The sequence below is a fragment of the Manacus vitellinus genome, unplaced genomic scaffold (assembly GCF_001715985.3).
Source record: "Manacus vitellinus isolate BGI_N305 unplaced genomic scaffold, ASM171598v3 scaffold_31_pilon, whole genome shotgun sequence".
Taxonomy (NCBI): Eukaryota; Metazoa; Chordata; class Aves; order Passeriformes; family Pipridae; genus Manacus; species Manacus vitellinus.
In genome coordinates this window covers 2163277-2189656 of record NW_021940379.1, presented here as the reverse complement: position 1 = coordinate 2189656, position 26380 = coordinate 2163277, and the positions used below count along the sequence as shown (strand labels likewise).

The window sequence follows — 26380 nt, the reverse complement described above, 5'->3', positions numbered from 1 at the left end:
CTTTGGGACATTTCCCATCCAAGAGGCTCAGAGCACCACACTCCCATCTCGGTCGCTCAAGCCCCAGCCCTGCAACCCCTCTGCTCCTGACCACTTTGACAATTCCAAATTCAATAGCAGGGATCAGGAATGCACACTGGGAAGTGACTGCTCAGTGGAAAACCCTGGGATCCTTCCCACTCCATGTAATGATCTTCAGCACATACCAGGGTATTTGTATGGAAAACAGGTTCTTTTATTAAATAAGTAAACAACTACAAGGATGAACTCAAACATTTGGGAAACTTGGGATTCCCAAGCTGTCATTATAGTGATGATTTAACCCCAGGTTAAGTACCAAGTCACTGGTTTTTTTTGGAAAGCTGTTTGCAGGAATAATAGATGGGCTTGCAAAATTTAGCCACCAAAATTAGTGAGGAGCATCCCTGCTCCAGCATCTGCCATGGTTATGGATTGTGCACTGGTTTTAGGGGAAAAAAACATGTGGATTTGGGCTGGGAGTAGCCCTGGGCTTGACCACAGGACACGGTGTGGGCCAAGAATGTGGCATTGCTCCCTGGGGAAGCAGCTAATTCCCAGCTCCCAGGAGATATGGAAACACCTGGAGCCAGGTGCTGCATGTCCTACAGCCCCCTGCGTAGCGAGAGCAGCATCCAACAGTTGAAGTCACTAATTTTATGTTAATTTCCCATTAATTTCCTTTATAAACCTCATGCCGTGCTGCGTTTCCCTTCAGGGCTCAGGCAGGATATTCTTAATTTTCAGGATAAATCTCCCACTTTTAGCAGACTGGATGCACAGTGGTGGGAAGGAGGTCACCTCTCTGCCCTGGCTTTGGGGACAAACTTGCCCCAGCACAACTCACACCATCAGCAGCTCCAAAACCGCATCCAAACACACCAGATCCATCAGGATCCCTGTCCCAAGACACGGATGCTGCAGGCAGCCTCATCCCAGGGAAGGATAGATCCAGCTCCTATGGTGTGGCTGTTCCCCTCTCCCCATCACACTAACGAGGTTATGCAGATCAAGGCAGAGCAGGGAGGCAGTGCCAGGGTGGAGGGGATGCCTGATAATCCCTCTGAAATCCAGCTCCCGCTGCAGCATCCGCTCTGATCCGCAGCATTCCCGCAGCTCAGGGCGGCAGCTCAATTACCGGGGCTTTGTGGTTCGGTTTGTACCTGTCTGGCACGATCTGCTGCCACCAGGAGCCCGTAAATAGCTCTCTGCCTCTGCCTGGGAGCTGCCTCTTCATGTTTTTTTCTGATTTCTGATTTTCAAGAAACGCTATAAATAAATATTTCAGCCTTTGTGGGCACCTGTGAGCAGACTTTCAATTGCCAGCGTGTCAATCCCTGCACAAAGCTCCTGTGGGGACCTCCTGAAATGTCCCTGGTGCCACTGGGGCTGCCCAAACCCAGCTCCCAGGGTTCCTCACTTTCCTGGGAGAGAGAGGCTGTGGGTGACACGGAGAAACCAGCACATAAATAAGCGTGACATGGTGTTGTAGTCAAGAAGCCCTAATGGAGAAGGAGCTCCCAGATTAACTGTGTGTGAAATTGGATGGAGACAGTGGCTCAGCCCACCCTTCACCTCAGAGATTGGTGTGTGGCGGCAGAGTCTCCCACGAGACTCCCAGAGTCTCCCAAGATGGGCTTGCTGCCTGGTTGGAAGAGAGAAAATCATCCCATAGGACCAATCAGTCCCACCAGGGAGCTGCCGTCAATGGAGCCAGTTCCCAGGGCCATCTGGATGCAGGAGAGGAGAGCGGGTCCTTTGCAGGAGCTCATTCCCAGCCCCTGGACCCATTCCCTGGTGCCAATCAGACCCTTTGCAAGGAATCACTGGGACTCCTGGTCCCAAACATCAAATCACTCTGCAAAATGTACCGTGTGGAATGTGCCCATCAAAGGGAGGGTTGTTCAAAACACACTTCACATTGATCTTTCCCTCTTTTTTCTCTCAGTTTTCCACATCAGTGACCCTGTACACGAGCCCAGTCCCCACCCCCTGGGTCTGGATCACTCAGGAGACATTTGAGACTTCCCAGTTCATCGAGGTGGGATATTCAAAGCTGGTATGAGGACACTTCCCAGGGCCTCTTGGGGTGCAAAGTGCTCCCAACAGTTACAAACATGTTGCACTTGTACCAAAATACCTCAGGATTTAACACAAGTAGCCAAACAGAGACATAGGAGAGCAGTGTCCCCAGTTTGGCCATAGCAGGTATCACCTGTGGTGGTGCCCACCCAGCACACATCTCGGGAGGTGCCTTCCCACACATATCCCCCACCCCATCACAATGTCTCTGGAAACACCAGGAATGCCCTTCCCAGGTCAGAGAGTGCAAAGGTTAGACAGGAACACCCTGAAGTGTTTCCTTAAATAGTTTGGTGCAACGATCTTTGCAATGACAAAGATTAAGGGTGGTTGTGTCTTCTCCACGTGCACATAGTGGTGGTCTCCAATCCCTTCTAGCCTCCAGGCAGCAACGCCAGTCAAGGAATAGACTATAGGACAGTGTTGGACAATGCTTGTCCCACATCAGGGACCACTACAGTGGTGGCCAGCATCCCAGTGGAGGGCATGGCCAATACCAGAGGACTATGTCCCCCCTGAAGGCACCAGGTTGAATTTAGAGCACTGTCGTCTCCTTCTCAGTCATGGAAGAGATCTTGGAGAAGCTCCTGTGAACGATGCTGGAGTGGCCTGTCTCCTCACTGAGGGCATTCACCAGCCTGGAAAGGATGGTGACCTTAAACTTCTTGAAGTCCTGGCCCATGAAGACGTAGAGCACGGGGTTCATGCAGCTGTTGGAGGCAGCGAGGGCTGTGGTGATGGGGATGCCGACCTCAAACACGGAGGGCGGGACCATGCCTGGCTCTGTCTCCAGCAGGTTCAGCAGGTGGTAGGGACTCCAGCAGAGGAAGAAGGTGACTATAATGGTGACGATGATCTTGAAGGGCTTTTTGGACTTGGCCAGGCGGTTCCGACGCAGGTTGAAGACGATGGCGATGTAGCAGAAAGTGATGATGGTTATGGGGAGGATGTACCCGCCGAGGAACCTGGTGATGTTCACCGTGCGGTGCCTCATCAGTGCCAGGGCTTGGTAAGACTTGTTCCTGGAGAGGGAGAAGTTGCTGAAACAAATCACGGAATTTCGGGTTTGTGCCGTGTCTCGGAAGACAAGGGAGGGGCAGCTCATGATGATGCCGATGGTCCAGATGATCAAACACACTAAATACGCCAGGTTGGCCGAGCGGTGGTTTTGGGACCACACGGGGAAGACCACCGAGATGTAGCGGTCAAAGCTGATGGTGGTGAGCAGCAGGACGCTCGTGTACATGTTGAGGATGAGGAGGAAGGAGTTGAGCTTGCACATGACCGTGCCGAAGATCCAGTTGTAGCGCATGGCCGTGTACGCGATGTTTATGGGCAGGAAGATGTTGAAGAGGAAGTCGGCCACGGCCAGGTTGAGGAACCAGACAGCATTGACTGATTTCTTCATCTTCAGGGTGATGATGGCGATGACGAGGCCGTTGCCCAGGATGCCCAGCACGCAGGACACGGTATAGATGATGACGGAGAGGATCCTCGCAATGTCCTTCGGGTCATGGGACGGGTCTACCCACACACTGGTCACGTCCTCGTAGATGTAATCCTGGTAGTCACTGTAGTTATCGGCATCATCCAAGAAATTGGACAAATTGGAAAGGGCCATTATCTGGATAAATCACGGCCTGGGCAGCCCCAGGATCTCCAGTCAGCGATGTTTCTCTGCTGGGCAAACACATGGTGTCAGTCACAGCAGGAGGGTCACAGCCCCCTGACACATGTGGGCAAGAGGGGACAGGGAGCACACAGGTGTGGGGCATCCCATGGGAAACCCACAACTGGCCCCAGAGAAAGATGTTCCTGCAGCTCCTCACCAAGTTCCCACCCCCTGACCCTGAGACATCAGGACATGATTCAGCCCCTCATCTCCACCAGGATGTGGCTGCAGCCTCATCCTGCACAAAATGTCTATTACCCGCCTACTTCCAGCGGAAAATCCAGGATAACGCTTATTAACAGCTCATTATCAGCTTTGAGACCTTCCAATCTGCAACACGTTATGGTTCTTCTGTATTTTTTCTCCTGAGTGCACAGTAAATTAGACTGAAAATCCAGCAGGCAGCTCCCCATTTGCCCCATTGATGCCTCCCCATTTGCCCCATTGATGCCAAGCGCTGTCTCACCTCTCACCTCCCCTCTCCTCTCCTCTCCAGTGTGGTGGCTGTGCTCCAGCAGGATGGGGAAGAGGCAGCAGTTCAGTGTCCCACAGCACAAAGGCAGCTCCCTCCACACAGGCCTAGGGACAGAGCTGTAACATTAAAGCCAAGATCAAACAAAGGCCATTAACCCTCCAATGTGGAATTAAGGGAGGAAACAGACTCGGCCCTGCAATTTAACCCTGTGCAGCCTCCTCTGGGAGGGCTGTGCTGGCCTGGGGACCCTTCTTGCCACCAGTCTGGTGAAGCTGGGGTCCTATCCTCCTCTCACCAGCTTTTAGAGTAACCCAGGACAGAAATCCTGTACTGTACACTCAGTACAAGTACCAAACAGGAGCAGCATCAGTAGGTGCTCACAAAGAACCGACAATCAACCCCACAGCCATGTTACTATAAATAAAGACATAAATGTGCATGAGGTGCATTACCTGCATTATCTATTTTGCACCCTGGACTCTCATATGGTTATCTTTCCAACTAAACTGGTGTACTGTGTGTATCCAAATGTTAATTGTGATACCCAACAGTGTCATTTGCCATCATCAGACTCCAGTCTCCAGCAGGTACTTGGAGTCCTTGTTCAACAGGTTCAACCACCCCCTGTGAACCATCACAGTGAACTAAAGCCAAAAGCCACCAGTCTGAGCAAGCCTTGGCAGAAGGAGCAGGATCTGTGTGAGCCCCAGCACAGACCATTGCACCCGGATGTGTCCTGGAGGAGGGATGTGGCTCTGCCCACCCAGGGACACTCCCTGTTCCCAAGGCATTTCACCTCGAACGTCCCCTCAGCGTCACCCTCCTGCCAGCCCTGCTTTGAAATTCCCATGGTGTTTGTGTTGGAACTTATTGTTTCTCCCTGGGCTTTTCCTCCTGTTCCTTCCTGCCATTGCTGCTGCAAAGTTCCTGGCCAAGGGGTTAAATCCCACCCCATCACCCCCCCTCCGCTTGCTGAACTCCAGGGGGTGATAAGAGGCCAGAATAAATGAGGTATTAGTGCAAAGTTTGGGAATTAGCTGGAGCTGGAAGGAGGTCTTGTCCTGGCAAAACCTTGATGGTCAAGAGATGAATTAAAGTTGATGATCCGGTGGAAGGAACAGAATCAGCAGAACTGACTCTTAATGTTAATGTTCCTGGGTAATGAGTCGCTACTTTATGGAACAGCAGCTTTCAGGTCATCACCTTCCCAAAGAAAGGTGGGAGAACCCAGAACCACACATCCATCCCACCCCACCCCATTGCCTCATATCCCATCCCACTTCATTGCATCCCATCCCACCACACCCCATTGCATCACATCCCATCCCACCCCACTTCATTGCATCCCATCCCACTCCACTTCATTGCATCCCATCCCATGCCATCCTATCCTGTCCCATCCCACCACCCCTCACCCAGAGAGCCTCAAAGCTCCCAGAACTTGCTCTACCACTGTGGAGAAACCCCCAAAAATGCCACCCGCCCCCAGTTCCACCACGGTGTCACCTATGGGATGGGAGATGACCAGGGCCGGACCACCACCCCTCACTACCACAGGGTCACCCAGACCCCACGTTCAGCCCCTGCTCCAGGTGGGCAGGAACAATTTCTCAGCTTCACAGGCTCCTCTTCTCACTGTGACCACTTATATATTTTTAACACAAAATCTCCTTTTCATTATTATTTTTAACTGCTGAGCCTGAAGACTTTCAGACATTCCAAAGCTCTGTTTAATAGATTATTTATTTTGTCTATTTATTTTGCTCTGCCATGTTGGGCATCAGGTTGGTCTCAGTCCCCAGCTGGGATGAGGATGACAGAGATCAACAGGAACATCAGGATTCTATTTCCCCATGGGATTTGGCACGGGATGGGTTTGTCTCCAGGGCTCGTAAGCAGCAATCCCAAACCCCACAGCAGCAGGCAGGCAGCTGCCAACCCCACCATGAATGTTCCAGATGGCTCTGGAGAGCTCAGGGGCAGGATGGGCACCGGGAGCCCAAACCCACTGGAAAATCATCCAGCAAATTCCCACCTGCCTCCCTGAAATCCTCCCCAAAATGGAGAGGGCAGCTGCATGAAACCTCCTCATTTCTCACAGCAAAAAAACCCAAAGTCTGGGGAAAAAAAAAAAACCAACATATAATACTACAAGTGTTTCATCGCTGCTCTGCGGGATGAAAATTCCCGGCTCGAGCCAAAACCACTGTTCTCCCTTCAGTCTATTCATCTGTGTCCTCCTACCTCAACAAAAATGAGCACAGGATTTACCCAAAATAGCCTCTTGGTCCGACATTCCCGCAGCTGTATTTGTCTTGGTACCCAGGGAAGGTCGAGCCCAAGCCGGGGCGCCGGCTGGGATTCCCGACGGGCGGCACATGGGCAGCATCCCGCGGATGAGGTCAGGGATGTTGTTCTTGGGAAGGCAACAGGAAGCGGAGAGAACAGCAGAAAATGTTCAAATCCAGCTTTTCTGGGCGAAAACTCTTCCGTGGCCAGCCCAGACGGGCGGGAGACGGATGTGAGTGGGGAAACGGGGGGAGCTCGGCTGGATTCGCCTGCCAGGGACACAGGGAGGGCAGGGGATGCTCGGCACCCCGGCAGGAGGGACCACCGGGCACGGGCGGTGCCAGAGCCCTGCACCGGGATTTACAGGGATGGGCAGGCTGCCAGCACCGCCTCCTGCCCTCTCAGTGCCCGCGGGCCAGACTTTTTACTGGAGGAACCGGTACAGGTTGCAGGAATAAAAGTAGAAGCAAATCAAATCAAACCAGCAGAGCAGCTTTTGAGCACATCAAGTCCTTCCTGAGCTGTCAAAGTGCATCACACTTTTATCCACATCATGCAATGAAATCGGGCTGGGACTGGCTTGTGCCGAGTCTGCAGCCCTGGGGAAACTGGGGGTGCCCCTGGGTTGGTGCTTGTCCCCCCACAGCACCCGCGGGGTGCAAGGGACACCCGGGGACAGGACGAACAATCCCCTGGGAAGCAGGTGGGTGTCAGGGTGGGCTCTGCTCGCCCCTCCCATGCAGCTGCTCCGCCTGTTTCTCCTTCGAGCACTTCCCTCCCTCCTTCCAGCAGCGGCTTCCGAGCTCCCAGCACACCCCAAAACCCCAACCCACTTCCTCCGGCGGGTGAGAGGCACAGGAGCTGCCCACGCAGCCCCGGCACAGCCCCACTCCCCGGGAGAGGGGAATTGCCAGCAGATGTTTGGGAGAACAAGCGGTCTCTCAGCTGAGGAGTTTTGGGAAGGGCACGGGGCAAAACAGGATCTCTATGTCCCCCTGAACCTGCTGGTACCGGCCCCCACTGAGCCCTGGCGCAGTCCTGGATGTGCCTGGAGGGCAGGGATGTCCCTGGGGACATGTGGATGTCGGTCTCAGTCTCATGGGGGCTGATTGCTCTGGTTGAGTTTGAGTCCCACCCTGCAGGCTGGATTCCAAGCATCCCTAGGGATTCAATGGGCCAGATCTCATGCTACAGGGAAGATGGATGCAGGCCCCATCCCAGGCTGGCACCTGGAGCCACCCCCATCCATCCCTTCAGCACCCACACTTTTCCAGCCCAGGGTTACATGGGAGGGACTTCCCTGCTGGGATCCAGCTCCCACTCCCACACGGGAATTGCCAGGGCTCAATGGAGCAAGACACCAAAAGGAATGGGAAAGCAACTCTGGGGACCCAGCTCCAACTCCCCCTTATTTTGGCCAGAAATTGCCATGGCAACAGCTGCTGCAGGGATGATGCTGTGCAGCATCCCACTCCCCACCGGGATGCCCAGGATGGAGCCCCAACCGGGATTTATTCCCGGGTGTAAATCCACCACCAGCCCATCAAAAGGGAGCTTAGACTTCACCAGTGCAAAACCCTGAGCCCTGGCCTGCCCAAAGCTGCTCCTGGCCACGGTCCCAGCTTTGCCACCATCCCTGATCCCTCAGTCCTGCTCCAACAGGCTGAAAGGGATGCAGGATGCCATGGGAGAAGCAGCAGCAGGTTGAGCACAGGCTTCTGCCAGTGAGGATCCAGGCTGGAAGCTCTCCTGATGAGCTGGGGGTTTCCAGTGCAAAGGGAGGGGCACAGCCAGTCCCCATGGGGGAAACTGAGGCACGGGGCTCTTCCCCAAGGCTGAGAGTGGTGGGAAGCCTGATCCCTACCTGCATCCACGGCACTCAGACACATCCCGCTTCACCAGCACAGAGCCGGGACTCGCAGCCTTCGGCATTCCCGGCTGCTCCAGACATCTCAGCTAAGGCTTCATCCCCCGCCCCGTGTGAACAGCACAGGAAAAAAAGGAATAGCTGGAAAAGGCAGCCTTAAAAAAGTTGCTGTGCCCAGGGTGGGACAGAATAACATGAGTCAGTGTTTATCTGGGCAGCGCCGGCCGGGCTGTGCGGGATGGGACGGCTCGGGATGGGATGGATCCCATGGATACCCCCCAGCCATGGTATGGGGTCACCTCAATAGGGAACACACCCCAGTCTGGGCAGAAACTGGTGTTTAACCTCAAAAATCGGGTCATGAAAGGCTCTTGCCAGGGTGAAACTCCAGCAGGATCCAGGCAAAGGAATGTATCCTTCCCTGGCACAAAGTGTTGTTAAAAGCCGCCCTGTTACTAAAATCCCAGCCTTTTGCTCCATCCATTCTGTTCTTAGGGAGGTTTGAGGATTAAAGGGGAAAATCTTGGGCGTTTGTACCTACACAGGCAAAGATTTTCTTTGAAAAGGGCAGTTTGTGGTTCTGAGCTGCTTAAGATGACTTGACTTCCAAGATAATAAAAGTTCTTTCATCTCCTCTCTTTTTTTTTTCTAATAATCTAAGGCTCTCCTGGCACTTTTCAGGCAATAAAAAGAGCAATAAAACTCCCTTTTTTGCAGCATCCTCCCTGCTACATCCCACCAGCCCAGGGAGGGATGTCCCTGATCATGGCTTGGGCTTCATCATGGCTGCGTGGGGACAAAGCTGTGGGGACATCACTCCGGATTTGGAGGGTACAAAGAACAAGGAAAGCAAGAAAAAGGAAATAAGTCTGCTGGGGGACAGACGTGACTGTGAGAGGGATGGATGGGGCAGCACAATCAGCCCCCTCGAGTGAGAAAGTCCCCCCGGATCCGCAGGAGCATCCTTGCAGCTGTGTTTGGCATTCCCAGCTGAATGCTGATCAGCACGGGAAAGAAAAGCCCCCCTGTTCTCCCTGTCCCCACTGAGGTGACACTGCCACACTGTAAGGACATCACCCCCCCAAATTCACGTCCAGCTCCTCTCCCTTCCATGCAGTTTTCCCACCATTAAGGGTTTCTATCACCACAGGCTGCAAAGCCCAGCTCCAAAAGAGGTGGGGATTTCATGGAAAATTAGGGAAAATGTGGGGTTTGGGGTGGAGGACAGCAGGGATCCCAGAGGTCCTCACCACCCACCATCCTGTGCCATCCCAAACCCACTTTATAACAACAGAGGAGCAAAAAACCTCAACTGGTTGCAAATCTACAGCAAAACCCTCCTCCCAAATCCCTATAAAAATAAAGAAATTAATACATATATAAATCCAGAGGTGTTTACCTGAGATGGATAAATCCCCAAGGATTTTTCAGCATCTGGAGGCTGGATTAGACATCCCTGCTTCTATACCCACATTAGGACTGGCATGGAAATGACCCCAGGGTTGGGTCAGTTGGCATCCAAGCTGGAGCTGACGGGGATATTGTGGAAGCTTCTCATTCCGGGGACATGCACAGGGAATGGGAAGATGAGGAAAATACATGCAGCTGGTGGGATAAGCCAGCTCGGCACAGAGAGCCTGGGAAGGGGGAAGCAAAGCTCTGCAGGAGGATGTGGGATTCGGACCATGGGTTCAGCCGGACACGAGAGGGGATGTGGCAGTGGCTGCCCTCGGTGACGTGTCCCATCCACCACCCTGTGCTGCCCACAGTGGCTTGGGAGCCCCATGGGACCCCTCAGGAAAGGTTTGGCCATCCCTCACTGTGGTTTTGTTGCTCCTGCTGAGCACAGCCAGAAGGTCCCCTCGGGCTTCTCCACCCCTGGATGCCCCTCATCCCTGTTCCCCAGGACCCCCATCTCCCTTCCCCACTCCTGAGATGCTCCTGGCCTCACATGTGCAGGAGTGGAGTAACCCAAAGCCATCCCTGGGGTGCATGGAAAACAGGGACTGTGTCCTTGCCTCACCAGGTCCTGCCTGTTCCCAGCTGTTCGTCCAGCTGGGTTGAGGTGGGATCCAGCAGTGTGTTCCCAGTGATGAATCAGCCTGTCCTGGTTTGCAATGGGACCCCAAGCAGAGGGTCACCAGCCAAGGGCCATCCTGACCTGAACCCTGTGAGGAGGTGGGAATTGCTGGTGGCGCTCACGGTGCATCCGGTGACCCAGATCAGGCTGAGCCTGGAGGGACACAAATCCCTGCCCTGAGCCAGGAGAGCCCATCCAGAGGGAGATACCAATGCCTGGACCAAAAGCTGGCACTGTGCACCTGCACCAGAGCATCACTTCAACCACAGCAACCCCCTGCTCCCACCACAAATATCCATGGGATTTCTGATTTCAGACACACACAAGAGAGATATCCCAGTTTCCTCAGAGCCACTGGCACAACCAGAAAACCGGTTGTGAAAAAAAAACCAGGCGTGAAAACTGCCATGACCCGGAATCAGCAGGTGATGCCAGCGGAGAGCGATTCCCTGTGGGAGCTCACAGCCATCATGTCCCGTGCAGGTGGGGACAACGACCCCCCCGTGCACGTGGCTGAGCTCCCACAGGAGCCAAAAAAGAGGAATTGGGGCCGGGGCCCACTTTGCACAACGGGGCCGTGTCGCAACATCCCCGAGGCTGAATCAGGAGGAAAAGTGCTGATGTGCCAGATCAGTGGGGCCAGCGCGGGGAAAGGAGAAGAGACTCAAAACTCCAGACGTCTGCACCAGAGGGGATGTGCCAACTGGGCAGCTTGTGACTGGCACGCTGGGGTCCCTCTCTCCCAGGACCCCCGGGATGGGACGGCAGCTCCATAGGGTGCCAGTGCCAGCAGCACTGCGGGATGTGCCACACTTGTGGCATCTGTGGCAGGACCCCAGTGGGGTGCAGCCCCTCTGCCCGGGGGGAGCACTGCCCCCATGACAGTGGAAAATGCCACTCACTTCCCAAAGTAATAAAAACCAGGAGAAGTGTGGTCCTGGGCTGGGGGAGTCACAAGGGCTGAGTCTTCCCCATCGCTCTGCTGCAGGTCCTGTCCCATCCACTCCGCGGTAACACACCCCGTCCCCCCAGTAACACACCCCAGTGCTCCCAGTATTCCTGCAACAAGCCTTCCAGTCACCTTTCCAAATACCTCGTGTGGTGCCAGGCTCTCCCACTGTTCCCTGTTGGGTAGGACGAGGTCAGGATGCCCAAGGTGTCCAGGGTGGCAGCAGGATCCCATTCCCAGGTGGATCCCGGTGCGGCAGGATCAGGCGCAGGCACGGGGCCGCTCCCCGCCGGTTTTAAGTGCGAGGGGAGTGGGAAGGAGTCCTGGTTGCATCCATCACCAGGGTTTTCTTGGCAGCAGGATGCTCCGCGAGCAACAGCTGGGAGAGGGTGTGACGCCGGGAGCTGGGAACACTGGCCCGGATCCTGCCACGGCCCAGCGTGAGGAAGCAACAACTGCTTCCCAAGGGGCCTCCTTTCCTGTCCCGTCCCCCAGGCCGGGATCACACCGCCCTAAGGAGGGATAACAGAGCACAGAGCGCTCCACGGGGATGCTGCTCCTCCAGCGGGAGGCAGGTGGCTGCCAGCCCCCCCCGTGCTGTCCCCACCCTGGGTCCAACCGCTGTCCTCTGCCCCCCCCACCGCCCCCAACTCCTTCCAAGACGTTGAGTCACTTCCCCTCGGCAAATCTGGCTCCCAAACGCCGCTGCTGCTGCTCAGGGGCTGCTTTCCCGATGGATTTCATTAGCACCAGGATGCTGCAGCTGCTTCCAGGCAGCACCCTCAGCCCGCAGGGGCTCTGTGGTGGCAGCTCAGTCCCCCACAGCCCCAATAACACCTGCAAGGAAAGTCCTTTAGGGGCACAGGACGGGCTGAGAGGGGCACTGGGTTGCCCCAGGCAGGAGGGATGGATAAGGCTGAATGCAGGGATGGGATTCAGGGGGAGCCTGGCCCCAAACAAGAAGTTTTCTGGGGCAGGCCCCAGTTTGGGAGCACTGAGCAGCATAGCCCCCACCCACACGGAGCAGGAGGTTTGGATAACTCCACATTTGATGTGGCACTGGGAAAATTCCTTCCCTCCCCATGCAGTCCCTGCACTCTCCAGCTACAGCCATCCCAGTCCCAGGCTCAGCCCAGTGGGATAAGAGCCAGTGCAGGGTTTGGGTGCAAAGGCATCACCTTGGAAAGACAAGGAAGCTTGGGGGTGACACCCCCATCTTATCCCCTCCCAACTTGCAGAAGGGGCAAGATTTGCTCCAGCACAGGCCCAAGCAACACTGGCCCTGGGCTTGCCCCAACCAATTCAACCCTCTCCCCAGCAGAAAGGAAGTTCATATATTATAGGTGATTAATTAAGGTTAATTAAGGCCACAAACCATCCTGTATCCAGCCAGCAAGGGAGAGAATTAACCACAAATTGATGTTATCACCTTTGGTGTGTCCTGAGTCAAAGGGTGCCACAAAGGGATGCTCGTCCCAGGCAGCTTCGGGTGAGAAACGTGCTGGGATCTGGGGGCTCCTCAAAACCACTGCAGGGTGTGGTGGGGCTGGGAATGACCGAGCACAGATGCTCCTGCATGCGGCCTTGCCAAGGGCTGATCTTGGGGCATGTTAACACCCAGGGGTCCCGAGCCAAGAGCTGGCACAGTCCCAGTGTTCCCAGCAAGGCTGAGCTTTGCACACCCACAGCACTGGGGCAGGACCTATCCTCTTGGCACTACTCCTTTCCCAGGCACCTGCCCCTTCCCCTGGTCCAGGCAGGATGCAGGATCCTTCCCCCAGGCCCTTATCCCTGTGCTTAGCAAGATGGTGAAACAAAAACACGCTGACTGGGGACTCAACGTCGCCTCCCGAGCATTTGCCCTGGGCTGTGGTTTGGGGTTTCCCTCCGGCATCGCCTGCTCAGCAAAACACTGCCGACAGCAGCGCCTGCACCAGGACAAACGCCCCATTCCCAGGGATGGTGTTGGAGCAGAACCATCCCGGCACTGCAGGAGCGGCCGGGGGGAGCAGCCGCTCCAGGCACCGGAGCCAGCGGAGCCTTTGGCAGCCGCCCCGTCCTTGGCGAGCACCGAGTGCCACCCACACCGAGCAAAGCAATTAGAGCTCTAAATTGATTTAGGCTCATTAAAACCCCCGGAGCTCCTCCCTGCCGAGCCGGGATGCACAGACGGAGCCCGGCAGACCCGACCCCGCCGGCACAGGCGCTCGCCCTCCTCTGCCTCCCCCGTGGGCGCTGGGAACCCGCCTGACTCAGCCCAAAACAGATGTCACACTTAATGGGGAAGAAACTGCATGAAGCTTTTCCCTCTCCAGGGGAGCTTTGTCCGTCATCCAGCAGAACTTTCCCTCGCCCCGGGCAGAGCCGTGGGGATAAATGGGAATGGCTGGAAAAGGAGGTGGGTTGAGCTGAGAGGACACAGCACAGGGCTCCTACCACATATCCCAGTGTTTCAGGGCTGGGTTTATCCCCTTCCTTTCCCACAGGGAGCTCATCCCTCTGGCTCCCAGCTTCACACCCACTGTGGTCCCGAGCTCCGAATCTCGTCACTGCCTCCCGATTCAAGTGGAAATGAAAGGTCACTGCAAAAATAAAGAGCCCACATACAGGATGTCAAAGAGACATTTCATGTTCCCTATTTCGTTGATTTGATACAATAATGGAAAAAAACAGTCCCGACCTTGTGCAACTCGGGGCTTATAAACAGCTCCGTGACCCCAGAACACGGCGTGGCTGGGATGGGGCTGCCAGATCCCACTGTGATCCCGAGGCTGCTGGCACCGTGTCCCACTGCATCCCACCACTGGCAGGGGCAGGTCAGGGCACCTCTGCCTGGTTTGCACACAGACCTGCTGGTTCAGCCCCAAATCACCCTCCCAGCACCTTCCCCACCTGAGCGTTTTCCCATAAATATCCCGACGCTGAGCGTTTGGCCGAATCCTTTGGGATTCCTTCCCAAATTTCCCTGGCGCCCTTTGCTTGTCTGTACAATGCTGCAAACTCCTTCATTCTCTTCCCCTCATGGAGTGTGGTTTGGAAACACGAGGGCCTGAAAGCTGGATTTCTGAGTGTGGTGCTGCACCTTCATTTCATGGCCTTGATCTAATTTTAAGGAATTTTATCCCCCAGCTGCTCGGTGGAGGCGGGAGCCAATGTTCCAAAGGGCAGAGGAAGCAGCACATGGGGGATGCTCTGTGTGTCCTTGTGCTTTATTATCCTTAAAAGAGGTTCCTGACCAGGCAGATTCCAATATCAGCCCAGGTACTCCCTGCTCTGCATCCCAGTTTCCCCCCCCAGATTGTTAGTTTTGCCAGAAATGAGTGTTTTCTCATCACCCTGAGCCCTTTCCTGCAGCAAATGTGTCATCCATCTCTTTTTCTCCCACTCATTGTGGGTTTTTTTAGTGTTACAGCTTGTGTGGGAACCATGGAGGCCAGGACTGCTGGTGTCTGCAGCTCCAAGGGAAAAAAAACAAGCTCTGGGTTTGGAGAATGGGAGCAGGAATGTGGAGGGGGCAGAATCCCTGAGCTCCCCTCTCTGCACTCAGTGGCACAGTGAGCACCAACCCCTGGGCCTGGGGGGATTTCAGATGGAGAGGGGATAATTTAGGATGGAAGAGGGTTAAACAGCCCTGGCAGGGCTCCAGGTTTGGATGCTGAGCATCCCACTGGGAGTCAGGTGGTGCTGAGAGGTCTCCAAGGCCTTGTGTTGGCTACAAAACTGCTGGAGCTTAATTCAGGCTCATCCTTCACCCTAAAACCCTTTGGCATCACCCTAAAATCCCTCTGGATATGTTTTTCCACAGCTGGTGTCCCGTGTGCCAGGATCACAGTGAGCAGACACTAAACACAGGCAGAGGTGAGTATTCCTGAAATCTCCTGGAAACAATAGACCCATCAATGGGTCCTGGCTGATAAAGCCCTCGGGAAACACCCAATATTCTTTAAGGCACCAGCCGGATTTGTCTCAATAACAAAAACTTAAAACCAAAAGGCTTCAACTTCCCAAACATCCATAAGAAAACCTGCTTTATTTATGATTTTTATAACAAATAAACCCACTTTCCTTGCGATGAACATCCGGGCAAATCACTGCTCCACAGAGCAAGGCTTTGCAGAGACAACTGTTTTGGAGGTGACTGTGCCCTCCAGCTTTGCCAATCCTGCTTCCCATCACTGGGATGGGCTTGGGAGCTGCCCGGCTCCAGACCGGGAAGTGGCTGGTTCCTTGCGGGAATCCTCAGCATTCCTGCCAGCTCTGAGAATGCAATGCCATTTTCAGGCCTTTTTTGGCCAGGGGTGGCCTTGGTGCAGGTCCCCTGAGCTCCAATTCCCCTGGAATTTTTAAAAATAACAGCAAAATATTCCTGAGCTCATGCCAGTGTGGGGCTATTTCTGGAAGGAGAGAGTTGCTGGGCACTGCCAGGGAGATGTGGGGGCACTTTTGCCCTCGCCAGGGTCCCTCCACAGCATCTTCCTCTGGGCAGAGGCATCTTGAGCATCCCAGTGCTTAAAGCTCATCCCATGCTGGATCCAACCCTCTCCCAGGACTGCCACGAGAATCCCATTCCTGAAATAGCCCCCTTATCTGAGAATTACTTACATAAATATATAAATTTTGGGATCTGTCAAAAGGGTGCTGTTGATGGGAGCCAGATCCAGAGTTTGCCTTGGAAAACAAACAAATCCAAACTCAAAGGGAGCATGAGGAGGGAAAGCTGTGCCGAGGAGCCGCGGAAATGTTCCATGTCACATTATCCAGGATTAACATTCCAGATCGTCTGCAAGGATGGAAAGGTTTTATCCTAAAGATTCAATTAAGGTTCCTCAGAGCCTGATCCATCCTGGGCGGGACTGGGGGGATCCATAAAACTGCACAGCAGCAAGAGGCAAGAGTATCCCCAGAGATGAGGGATTTAGGGTCATAATTCCTGAGGGAGAGGTAAAGCATTTCCATGGGTATCCCATCTTGAGTGCATCACCCCCAGCCTGGCATCAGCTCAGCTGTTGAGGAGCTTCTGCTCATGGAAAACAGTGAATTAATGGGATTTAGGGGGAAGAGGAAAGAGGTTGGATGTAATCAGACCCAATTAGTGGATGGGTCAATAAGAGGAGAGGTCGTGGGATCACTGGTGGTCCCCAAGTCCCGTTGGTGGATCAGATCCCACGTGCTCCTTGTTTGGAGGATCCCACTTGCTCATCCCCCATTACTGCTCCTGGAACCTTCCACCAATAAGGGTTTAAATTAGTCATTTATCAATTACATGTAAGGTTTGGCAACTTAAAATCTGTCCTCTTGTTTAATTAATAGGGCAGCTTTATATTTGGCAAATTAGGGAGACTCTCAACGAGCTAATTTGTTAATTAAGGGAAGCCTGGAGGCTCTTCCTTCATTAGACTTTGGCAAATCCTTTAATCCAAAGTGTAGCTCCTCCTTTAGGACTCCCAGGCTTAGACCAGGGAATGGCCCTGGCAGCGACACTTGCCATGGGAGAACTCCTGGAATGGCCCTGGTTTCCTGGGATTTATGGCAGCAGCTTATTTCCCTTCCCCTTCCTCTTCCTTTGGGAGGATCTCTGTTGAGGAAGAGCGTGAGATCCCACAGCCACGGCTGCTGCTGCCAAACAAAGCCCAAAGCTGCCTCCAGGAAGGAAAGAGAGAAATACATTTATAAAAAAAAGAAGGGAAGAAAATCTTCTGGCCCAGTTCAGAGGGAAATTTCACTTCATTATTTAGGACAGAGCTCCCTGTGAGCAGAGTTAATGAGATAATTAACGTTAATTGGGGGTGATGGTCAGGGTGTCTGTGCTGTGGAGAATGGGGGGGAAATCAGTGGCGCTGCTGCCGGAGGGTAGAGGATCCAGAGCTCATCCCAACAGATCCAAGTATCTCATGTGCCCCCTCGTGCCAGGCAGTGCCCACCCTGCCCATGGCCAAAGCCACTGACTCCCAGGGCAAATAATCCTCCAGGTATATCCAGGCTCACTGGATCAGCCCTTTCCCCCATCCCAGGTTGTAACAGGCACAGCCACTCCCAGCAGCCCCCTCCCACTTTGCTTCCAGTACAAACCAGTAGGTGCCAAGGCTGGGTGGGCTCCACTGACCTGCTCCAAATGATGCCACCAAGAAGGATCCCAAAAAAAAGCATTAGAACCAACCCCAGGGAGAGCAGGACCAGTAACACCAGTAAGAGCAGTACTGACCCGTGTGGGCAATCACACCACGTGCCTCGGGATGAATACCCCGTTATGGATGCAGTGCTGCAAATCCTGCTCCACGTTAAAAAGCCAGGATAGTGATTTCCCAGGGTTGCATGATGGACCATATCCCTCCAAACCAGATTATCCCAGACCCGATGGAGCAGCTCACTCCCTATTTTTAGCCATTGGTGCCTCTGCACTGGCCAGCAGGTTATCACATAAACATGGGAAAGCAGCCTGCCAGGAGAGGACCCAGAGACTCCCTTATCCTTGGTTTTAATGTATTTATTTTCAGCCTCTAAAAAGAAACACCAGGTTTGCTTTATACTGCACAAGTTTGCCAAGTTTCCAGCTTTCACTGGAACTTGTCCACTGTGACAGGTCTGGGACACGCAGGGAGCAAGCAGAGAGGGCAGAGATGGCTGAAAACAGCAATAAAAATATCACATTGAATGGCAAATGCCTGATTTATTTTCCACATATTTGGCCAAAAAAATAAGGTTGCTGTTGAAGCTGCCTGGATTTGGGTGCCTTTTGCAAGAGGACATGGATGGTTTGTGCTCCAGTGCACTGGCTTCGGAGTGTTGGCCACACGCTGGAGCTCAGGCTGGGTAAAAGCACACTTGTATTTGGAGCTATTTGGATTAATCATGGATTAATTGAGGTTGGAAGGGGCCTTGGAGATCCTGAGGTCCGAGCAGACAGCTCAGGACTTTCTCCAAGTGAGTCTGAGCATCCCAAGGATGGAGATCCCACCACTGCTCTCACCCCTGACCTGGGCTGACTCCTCCACTGCAAAGGGGTTTTTCCTTATTCCCAGTGGAACATTTCCTCCTGCCATCTTCCTTTTGCCTGTCACTCTGTGCCTCCAAGGACAGTGTGGCTTCATCTTCCCTACACCCATTTCCAGGGAATGGCAGCATCTTCAGGTGGGAGATTTATTGCTGTGCTGATGGAGCAGGGCACAGCATCCCACAGCACCCTGCTCTGCTCCCAGGCCATCACAGGCTGCCAAAGCCAGGGAATTCTCTCCTTCATCCCAAAGGATCCATGGGAGCTCCAAACTCAGCACCTCTGTCCCTCCATGAGCTCCTCAAATCCAAGGAGTCACCAAAAAACTGCTCCCTGATCTCCTTCAGTGACAGAATCCCGTGTGTTTTGGGATAAAGTGCACTCAGCTATTTTCCCACCTATATTTCCTCCCACTCCAGCCTCAGATCAATAAATTAATTCCAAATCATCTAACGAGCCCTCAGCCTGTAATTTGTTTTTCATAAGTGTAAATCCAATTCCTTCCCAAGGCTGTGCCTTTGGGACCCTCACAAATTAGGGAGCTGCTCGAGACACTTCGCTGGCATTACTTAGGCAGAGAACATTGCTCTGAAAATAATAATAATCACACCAAGCTCTTTCTAAAGATGGTTTTCAGGGCCCCAAAACATGTTTCATTTTCTTTGTTCCTCCACTTTCCCTATTTCCAGCGGTGCCTGGGGGATCATCCCGAGCAATTCACTCCAGTCTTTAATAGCCACTATAAAATGAGGCTTGGAGAAGCCTTAAGCTGATGTGGCTTTTATTGTGATCCAGAATAATTCTTATCAGGGGAACAGCTCCTGCTTGAGCTGTCCTGGGCCTGTAAAACACACACGGACTTCAAGCCAGGGCCTTTAATTCCCGCTCAAGTTGTGGCGGCTTCGCTTTGGTTTGGAGAGCAAAGCAGACTCTGGGAAACATAAAGAGCCAATTTCAGGCTATTTTAAGCTTCAAAACAAGAAATACCACAACTTCTCCAATGTCTCCACAAGCCAAGGGTTGCTCAAACTCAGGGCTTTGTCAGGAAAATCAGAAAGGGAGAGGGAAAGGGGCAGGAGTGTGGCGCAGTTGGAGGCCACAGTTAGATGGGATACTGGGAAGGAATTCTTCCCCTTGAGGGTGGTGAGGCCCTGGCACAGGTTGCCCAGAGAAGCTGTGGCTGCCCCATCCCTGGAAGTGTTCAAGGCCAGGTTGGGGTTTGGAGCAACTTGGGATAGTGGAAGGTGTCCCTGCCCATGGGAGTGGAAGGGGGTGATCTTTAAGGTCCCTTCCAACCCAAACCATTCGATGATTCTGAGATTCAGGGAGGGCTGGGGGAGCTCCCTAACAGCCTGGAATTCTGAGCTCTGGTGTTAAAGCATTTACAAAAGATCACAAAGATCTGCTCATCCCGGTGAAATAGAGGGAAAACAGACTTTCAGGAATCAAAGGCCAATGCACGCAGCAGATGTGTCAGCACTATAATGCAAAGCAAGGCTTTCAGAACCCTGATTTCAACTTTGCACAAATTAGACAATAAAATTAACTCAGTTTCATGCCATCCTTACCAGCTGTCAGCTCGGGAGTCACCAGAGACTAAATGCAATAACAAGAAATTGAACACAGGGAAGTTTGGGCTCTGCAGAAGCTGGTTGGGAACAGGCTCATGCTCTGGGAAGTCAAGCTGCCCAAGATGGAACACCAAACTCTGACGGCAGAGGAGTCTCAGGGAAACACCTGCAAATAAAATAACCCTGAAAGATGAGGCTCTGACAGTCCCAACATTCAAAAGTTCACATGGGAGCTGCTGTTTGCTGTCACTGATCTCACCCAGGTGCCACCGCGCTGGGCTGGGCTTTGGGCTCACCTGGCAAGAGCTGATCTTACCCATAAACAGTTGGAATTGCAGCCCCTGGAGATGAGCACCAGGCACGGAAGGAAGTCCAAGGAGGGAGGGAAGACCTGGAACTTGGCCTGGAAGGCTGCAGGGGTGAGATCCGAGAGCTAGAAAACAGGGAAGAAGCAACAGTGAAAGGTTTCCTCACTGCAGGTTTGGACGGATAACCTGAGCTGAGGGAGGAGGAACCAGCCTGTGCGTGTGTGTTCCAGCTGGGCTGGATTGATTTCCACAGCTCTGTGTTGCATTCCTGGGAAAAGGCTGCACCCACATCCCACAGGATTCCCACGAGGCCTGGACAGACTTGGCACAGGAGCATCAACACATAGCACTTGGCTTCTCCCATCCCTTCACCTAGCCTGAACAGGAACCTGCTGCAGCCCATTCCAGCATCATTCCTTGTGGGAAAAGCAGCCAGAGGCTCAGGGAGGGACAAGGAGCCCGGCACCTGCACAGGGAGAGCACACGGAGCTCCCTCACAGTGCTCACCTCAGCAGCACAGAGGGATCCACACACAGCTCCTGCTCCAACTCAGCCTCTGCCTGGTGAAGCCACAAAGCCCAGCTGAGAGATTTAACATTACATTTCCAAAGTAATGAAATCCAGGGAAATATTTCACAGCTCCCGGTTTTGAGGAGCACTGGAAGCACCTGATAAAGGTGGAGTTATGCTGCTGGTGACAAACAGGGGCTGTTCCCTGCTGGCAGGGGGAGAGGGAGCCTGGGTTTTAATTTGGAGGAATTCCAGAGGATCCATTTTATCTCTCAGCAGGCAGGAAAATTAGCAGAGCACCACCGAAAGCTGGGAATGACACATGCTCTATCTTTGTAATTCCAAGGCAGTGCCTGAGCTCTGCTAGAACAGCAGAGGTTTGCAAATCCTTTTCTTCCACTTGCTTTACAAATCTCTGTTTTCCAACTTTCCAAGTGCAGGTGCTGAAGGAAGAGTTGTGCAGAGCCTCTGAGATCAGATCTCCTCACTGTTACCAACCACAGAGGTGCTTTATGGCTGCTAAAGGATCATCCACCTGCTTTGATTTGGATTCTTAACAATCAGCACATAGAAAGAGCCATTTGAATATCCAAGGTTCTGGGAACCTTTGGAAAATTAGATCCATAGAAAAGCAAAACTAAAGCGGCAGTGGTTCCCAAGGTCTCTGCTCCAGACTTCCTGTTTCTCTTCCTGGGATTTAGGAGCTTAATTGAAGGCTGCATTCAGGATTATTCCCATTACAAAATCCTGGCTGAAGTGTTGGGAATTAGCCTGGGATCAGGACATCCTGGCCTCCAGCAGCATCCCCAGCACCTCTGCCAGGGCACTGGTGTGTACCCAGCATCCCTGAGCTGCAGTTGCCATGGTGACCGAGCATTGTCCCCTCTCCTGGCAGGAAAAATATCCCCTTTCCTTTAAGGAAGAATGTCCTTCCATATCCCTCCACAGCACAGGGCTGACCCAGACCACTCTCAGGTGGCTCTCTCCTGGCCTCATCCTACACCCAGGACATCCTGGTCTCCCAGGCCAAGCCAGGCAGGACAGGGACTGCTGCCCATGAGGAATTTGCTCCAGCTGGACACCGCTGGATCCATTCCCAGCAGCCAAAAACCTCCTGCAGCTGAACATCACCAAGGAAAAAAAGCACAGGCAAGAGTAACAAGGATCCAGTCATTCCCAGATCTAGACAGGGCGGGGTTTAAAGTGAAATCCAAGGAGGGAAGAGCCTGAGGTTGTCCAAGACTGTCAGGTGGCCTTGGAGCCACCACTGTCTCCACTCCAAGACCGTCAGTGGCATCGGTGCCACCACGGGATCAGCAAGAAGTGCCACCTCTGAGTGTGTTTCCCTGCCCTCCCAAATCTCCACAGGACCCCCGCTGAGCTCTGACAGCTTCCAGGACCTAAGCAGGGGGCGAGCTGAGAAGCTTACAAGGGAAAATAGCTCCTTTTGTAATCTGCTCCCACAGCACACCCACCTTCAGCCTGTTTTAGCCTCCTCGTCCTACATTCCAGCCCTGGAGATGGGAAGTGTGAGGAGTTGTGACTGTTAAATGATGTCTCACATGAAGGGGTCTCCCAAAAGGGTGGCTGCTGCAAGAGAGGTCTCCACCCTTCTCTGCCAGGCTGTCCTGATCCCACTGCTCCTCTGGCACCTGGAAAAGATCATAGAATAATGGAATCACAGGATGGTTTGGATTGAAAGGGACCTTAAAGATCACCTCATTCCATGGGCTGGGACACCTTCCACTATCCCAGGTTGCTCCAAGCCCCATCCGACCTGGCCTTGGACACTTCCAGGGATGGAGCAGCCACAGCTTCTCTGGACAACCTGTGCCAGAGCCTCACTACCCTCACAGGGAGGAATTTCTTCCCAATATCCCAACTAAACCTCCTCTTTTTCAGTTTGAATCCATTCCCCTTGCCCTGTCACAAGCAGGGAAGACCAGGAGGTTGTTTCCCTCTAGGTAGCCATTAGAAACCCAGATGGCTCATCCTTGCATGGGATCCTAAGCAGGTTTCCCTGCTCTCCAATGTGTCAGAGATCAAGGAATCTCAGTGCAGGGGGGTGGACACTGGGAGCCTACATGGCCACTAAATCCCTCTTAACAAACATCACTTTTCATTTCATTTTTAGCAAACAAACATGACATTTCATTTTTAGCTGATTTTCCCCCTCTTCACTCAGCCAGAGGAGCAGAGAGGTAAAAGCAGGAGATAACTGAGCATCTTCCCCTTGGGAGCCCTCATTATCCCAGGAGGCCTCCACTGCCTCAGGGAATCAATTAAACAGACTGGAGCTGGGATACCCGGCACTTCACAGGATCAAAACCCAGAGAGACACGATGAGGCAATTTCCCTCCTGTCACTGACATGCAAATCATTCCTGCAGCAGCTCCTGGGTTTAATATATCTCCAGATTGCCTGGCATGGAGTCCCACTGCCAGTTCCACCTCTGTCCCTGCCTGGGGACTCTCTGCTCCCTTTAGAGTGTCCCACTGCCTTCCAGACCCTCGCACCAGCAGCCACACATGGCTGACTGGAAAACCACTCTGACCACAAATGCAGTAATGAAAGAGCTTTTCCCCCACACAGATGGGACTCCTTGTTCCCTTTTCCCCACTAAATCGCTTTCCTCATTATACCCAGACCCTGCAGAGTGGCTTTGCTGGGCCCTGCTGGTGCGATGTGAGAGCAGCCCTGTCCCAGCCCAGCACTGCTCTGAACGTCTTCCTTTTGTCCATTTATTCCCAGTGCCACAAACCAATCTGTCTGAGAAGCTGGTTCCTCATTATTCCTGAGGAGATCCAACAAAGCCCTGTGTTCCTCACCCTCCAGGAGCTTTGTTTGGAGCTCTCTGTTCCCTCTCTTTGTGTTTGCAGATGAGCTGTAAGTGGCTCCCGTAGCCTTGAAGCCCCTCGTTTGCAGTCAGGAGCAACAACCATCATGGCTCGATCCAGCTCCTGATTTTGGCTTATCCTTCCCTTTTCTCTTTAATTAAAAATCCCTCTGGCCTTGCACTCGGATTTTGGGATGTGGTTTCCCGTTGCCTCACCAACGTCACAGCCAGGAATGTCAAATCTGTTTTTCACAACCTTGCTGTGACCTGGCTGAGCTTTTCCCAGGCAGTTCATCCCTTCCTTGTCCATCTGTTCATCCACTAAAATCCCATATTTAAATCCAGTTGCTTCTCCTGATGACAAGACCCTCCTACAGGCCAGGAGCATTTCCCAAGGGATGTTTAACCCAACAGCTCAAGGGCAAGACACTTCCCAAATGCAGGAAATAAAAGGAATGAAATCTAGGCAAGGGGAGACAGAAAAAGACCCCCAGCATGGAAAAATTCCCAGGGATGCTGGGTCTGCAGCTCTCCACCTTCAGAGCCTCAGCTGAACCGGAGGCTGGAAAGGGAGAAATATCCTCCCTTTTGCAAAAAATTAATTATTTTTTTCCCCTTTAACATGTGGCCCAGGAAAGCCAGAAAGAAACGACATTGGTGTATCTACCTTATCACATCTTCCAAATTTATGCCAGGGAAGATTATCCTGAGGATCAGCCCAACAGCCACGGCACAGGACAAGCTTTGGGAAGCACGAGCTCCGTGTCTGCTGTTCCATGTCGTCAGCACCAGATCCCAGGAACCTCCTGAGCACAGAAGGGCGATTTTTATCCCAGTACAAACAGTTCCAGGAGGCAGCCAGAGCCTTACTCAACCTTCAAATATGTTTTCCGTGATCGGTGCCTCTAAAGGCAGAAGGTGGAAAGGTCCTGCAGAGGCTGCATCCCGCTGGGATGTTTCCATGGAGCAGGAGATGAGTCAGTGCCATCTGCCGGCTGCTCCAAAATCCACCGGATTCGGCGTCAGATATTGGAGATAAAACCCAGGCTCTTACACACTTTCTCCCATGGTAACACTTCCAGCATGCCTCTGGAATGCTGCTTCCAATGCAAATTCCCCTTGGAGGTTCAGGCTCCAGATGGAATCCCTTTGGTGCATCCATGTGACCCAGTGGGACAATTCAGGCTGCAGATCCAGTGTTTCACAGCCCTTCTCCTTCCTGCCATTGGGATCTCCCTTCCCTGTCCCTGATAAAATCAAAAATAACTCTGGTGTAGGATGTGCTGGCTATGGAGTCCCTTGAGCTGGCCTGGATCCATGCTAAGAAAAGCTGTGGAAATGCCAAGGATTCCCAGTGCCATCGGCATTCCCAAGGGATTGGCTTCTACCTCAGCCTGGACCATTCCAAGGGTACCAAAGAGGCATCAAAGCCAGGATGAGACACCAGGCACTCCTGGCTATCCGTGTTGTTCCCTTCTGTTGGATCAGATTTAATTGGGGAACAGATTCTAAGTGTGCTTCTCCCCCTTTTTGACAGGAAAACACATCAACAGCTCTGTAATTATTCCCTAATTGTGTTTAGGTGCCTGAGGAAAATACACGACGCTTCCTCTGGGAGCAAGGAGAGATTTGCTCATCCTTGAAATGCTGATTATCCCCAAAGTTCCCTCCCAGCATTTCCAGGCTCTGGCAGGCTCAGAATGGCTGGAATTGGCAGGAACTCAGTGCTGCAGGGATGGCCCTGGGCTCCATTTGCTGTGGAGATCTCAGAGCTGAGGTGCTGTCAGGCTGTGTTTGGGATGTTGGTTGAGCCGAGTCCATCCAGCTGCTTTTGTCAGTCCCGGTAAAATCAGTGAACATCCAAGAGAGCCCCAGCTCCCAGAGAGGGATCCTGCCTTTCCCACTGAAATTGAGCATGGAAAGGAAGATTTCTCTGGAAAACTCCATGTGCAGAGGAAGCAGAATGGAGTAAGGGCAGCACATGGATCAGGATGCTGTGCATGGGCAGCAGCCATGCTTTGGGACAGCATTCCCACCTCTGGGCTCTTACCTGAGCACAGGCAGAGTGTTCCTTGATTATTTGGACTCAAAGGTAGCTTGTCCTCATCGTTGGAAGTGCACCAGGCAAAGAGACCATGGAAACAACATCCTCTGAAAGGTTTAGCTTCATGGAATATCCTGAGTTGGAAGGGACCCACAGGGATCATCCAGTCCAACTCCCGGCCCCGCCCAGGACACCACAACAGTCCCACCCTGTCCCTAAGAAGCTGCAAACCCTGATGAGTCTCCCCTCAGCCTCCTCTGAAATACAGTTCAAATTGCCCCAATTTATTTCTGACAAACCAGGTTATTTTTCCCTATTGGTGATGATTTGCTGTGTGAGCATCTGGTAGAAAACTGCCTTATGACTTTGCTAGATGCCGAAATCTGGGGGAGTTAGCTGCAATTCCTTAAAATATTCTGTTTTCCTTCAGCTTTTGTCCAATCTCTCCCCATTCCTGGTCTCCAGTCTCTCCCTATTCATGGTCTCCCGTGAGTGCGGAGCACCAAGTTACGGTGCTACTGACACTCTGAAGGCCAGAATTAAGGAGTATTTTTCCAGAAGGGCCTGGAATGGGTGACAACAACTCTGTATCCAACAGAAAAAAAGGCGTTTTTCCATGGAAACAAACATGGGAATAATCAGCTCTCCCCACGCGCCCGTCGCGTAGCAACGCGGACGCCTTGCCCTT

At 52.9% G+C, this 26380-nt stretch overlaps 1 protein-coding gene and 1 long non-coding RNA gene across 2 annotated transcripts; both read right to left on the bottom strand.

Annotated features, from left to right (window-relative positions):
- Nucleotides 1-219: 219 nt before the first annotated feature.
- On the bottom strand, nt 220-3859 carry CMKLR1 (chemerin chemokine-like receptor 1). Its single transcript, XM_029961150.1, has one exon. It carries the CDS (start codon nt 3719-3721, stop codon nt 2636-2638), a length of 1086 nt encoding a protein of 361 aa, XP_029817010.1. The 5' UTR covers nt 3722-3859; the 3' UTR covers nt 220-2635.
- A 16521-nt stretch (nt 3860-20380) lies between these two features.
- Nucleotides 20381-24567, bottom strand: LOC115307608. Its single transcript, XR_003915929.1, has 3 exons — nt 24316-24567; nt 22288-22464; nt 20381-20427 (listed from the first exon to the last, which is right to left on the bottom strand). It is a non-coding gene; the product is annotated as an uncharacterized LOC115307608 (long non-coding RNA).
- Nucleotides 24568-26380: the final 1813 nt, after the last annotated feature.

What these genes read in the sequence shown, in the direction of transcription:
- CMKLR1 (XM_029961150.1), bottom strand. Translation starts at nt 3,721, where the DNA reads ATGGCCCTTTCCAATTTGTCCAATTTCTTGGATGATGCCGATAACTAC.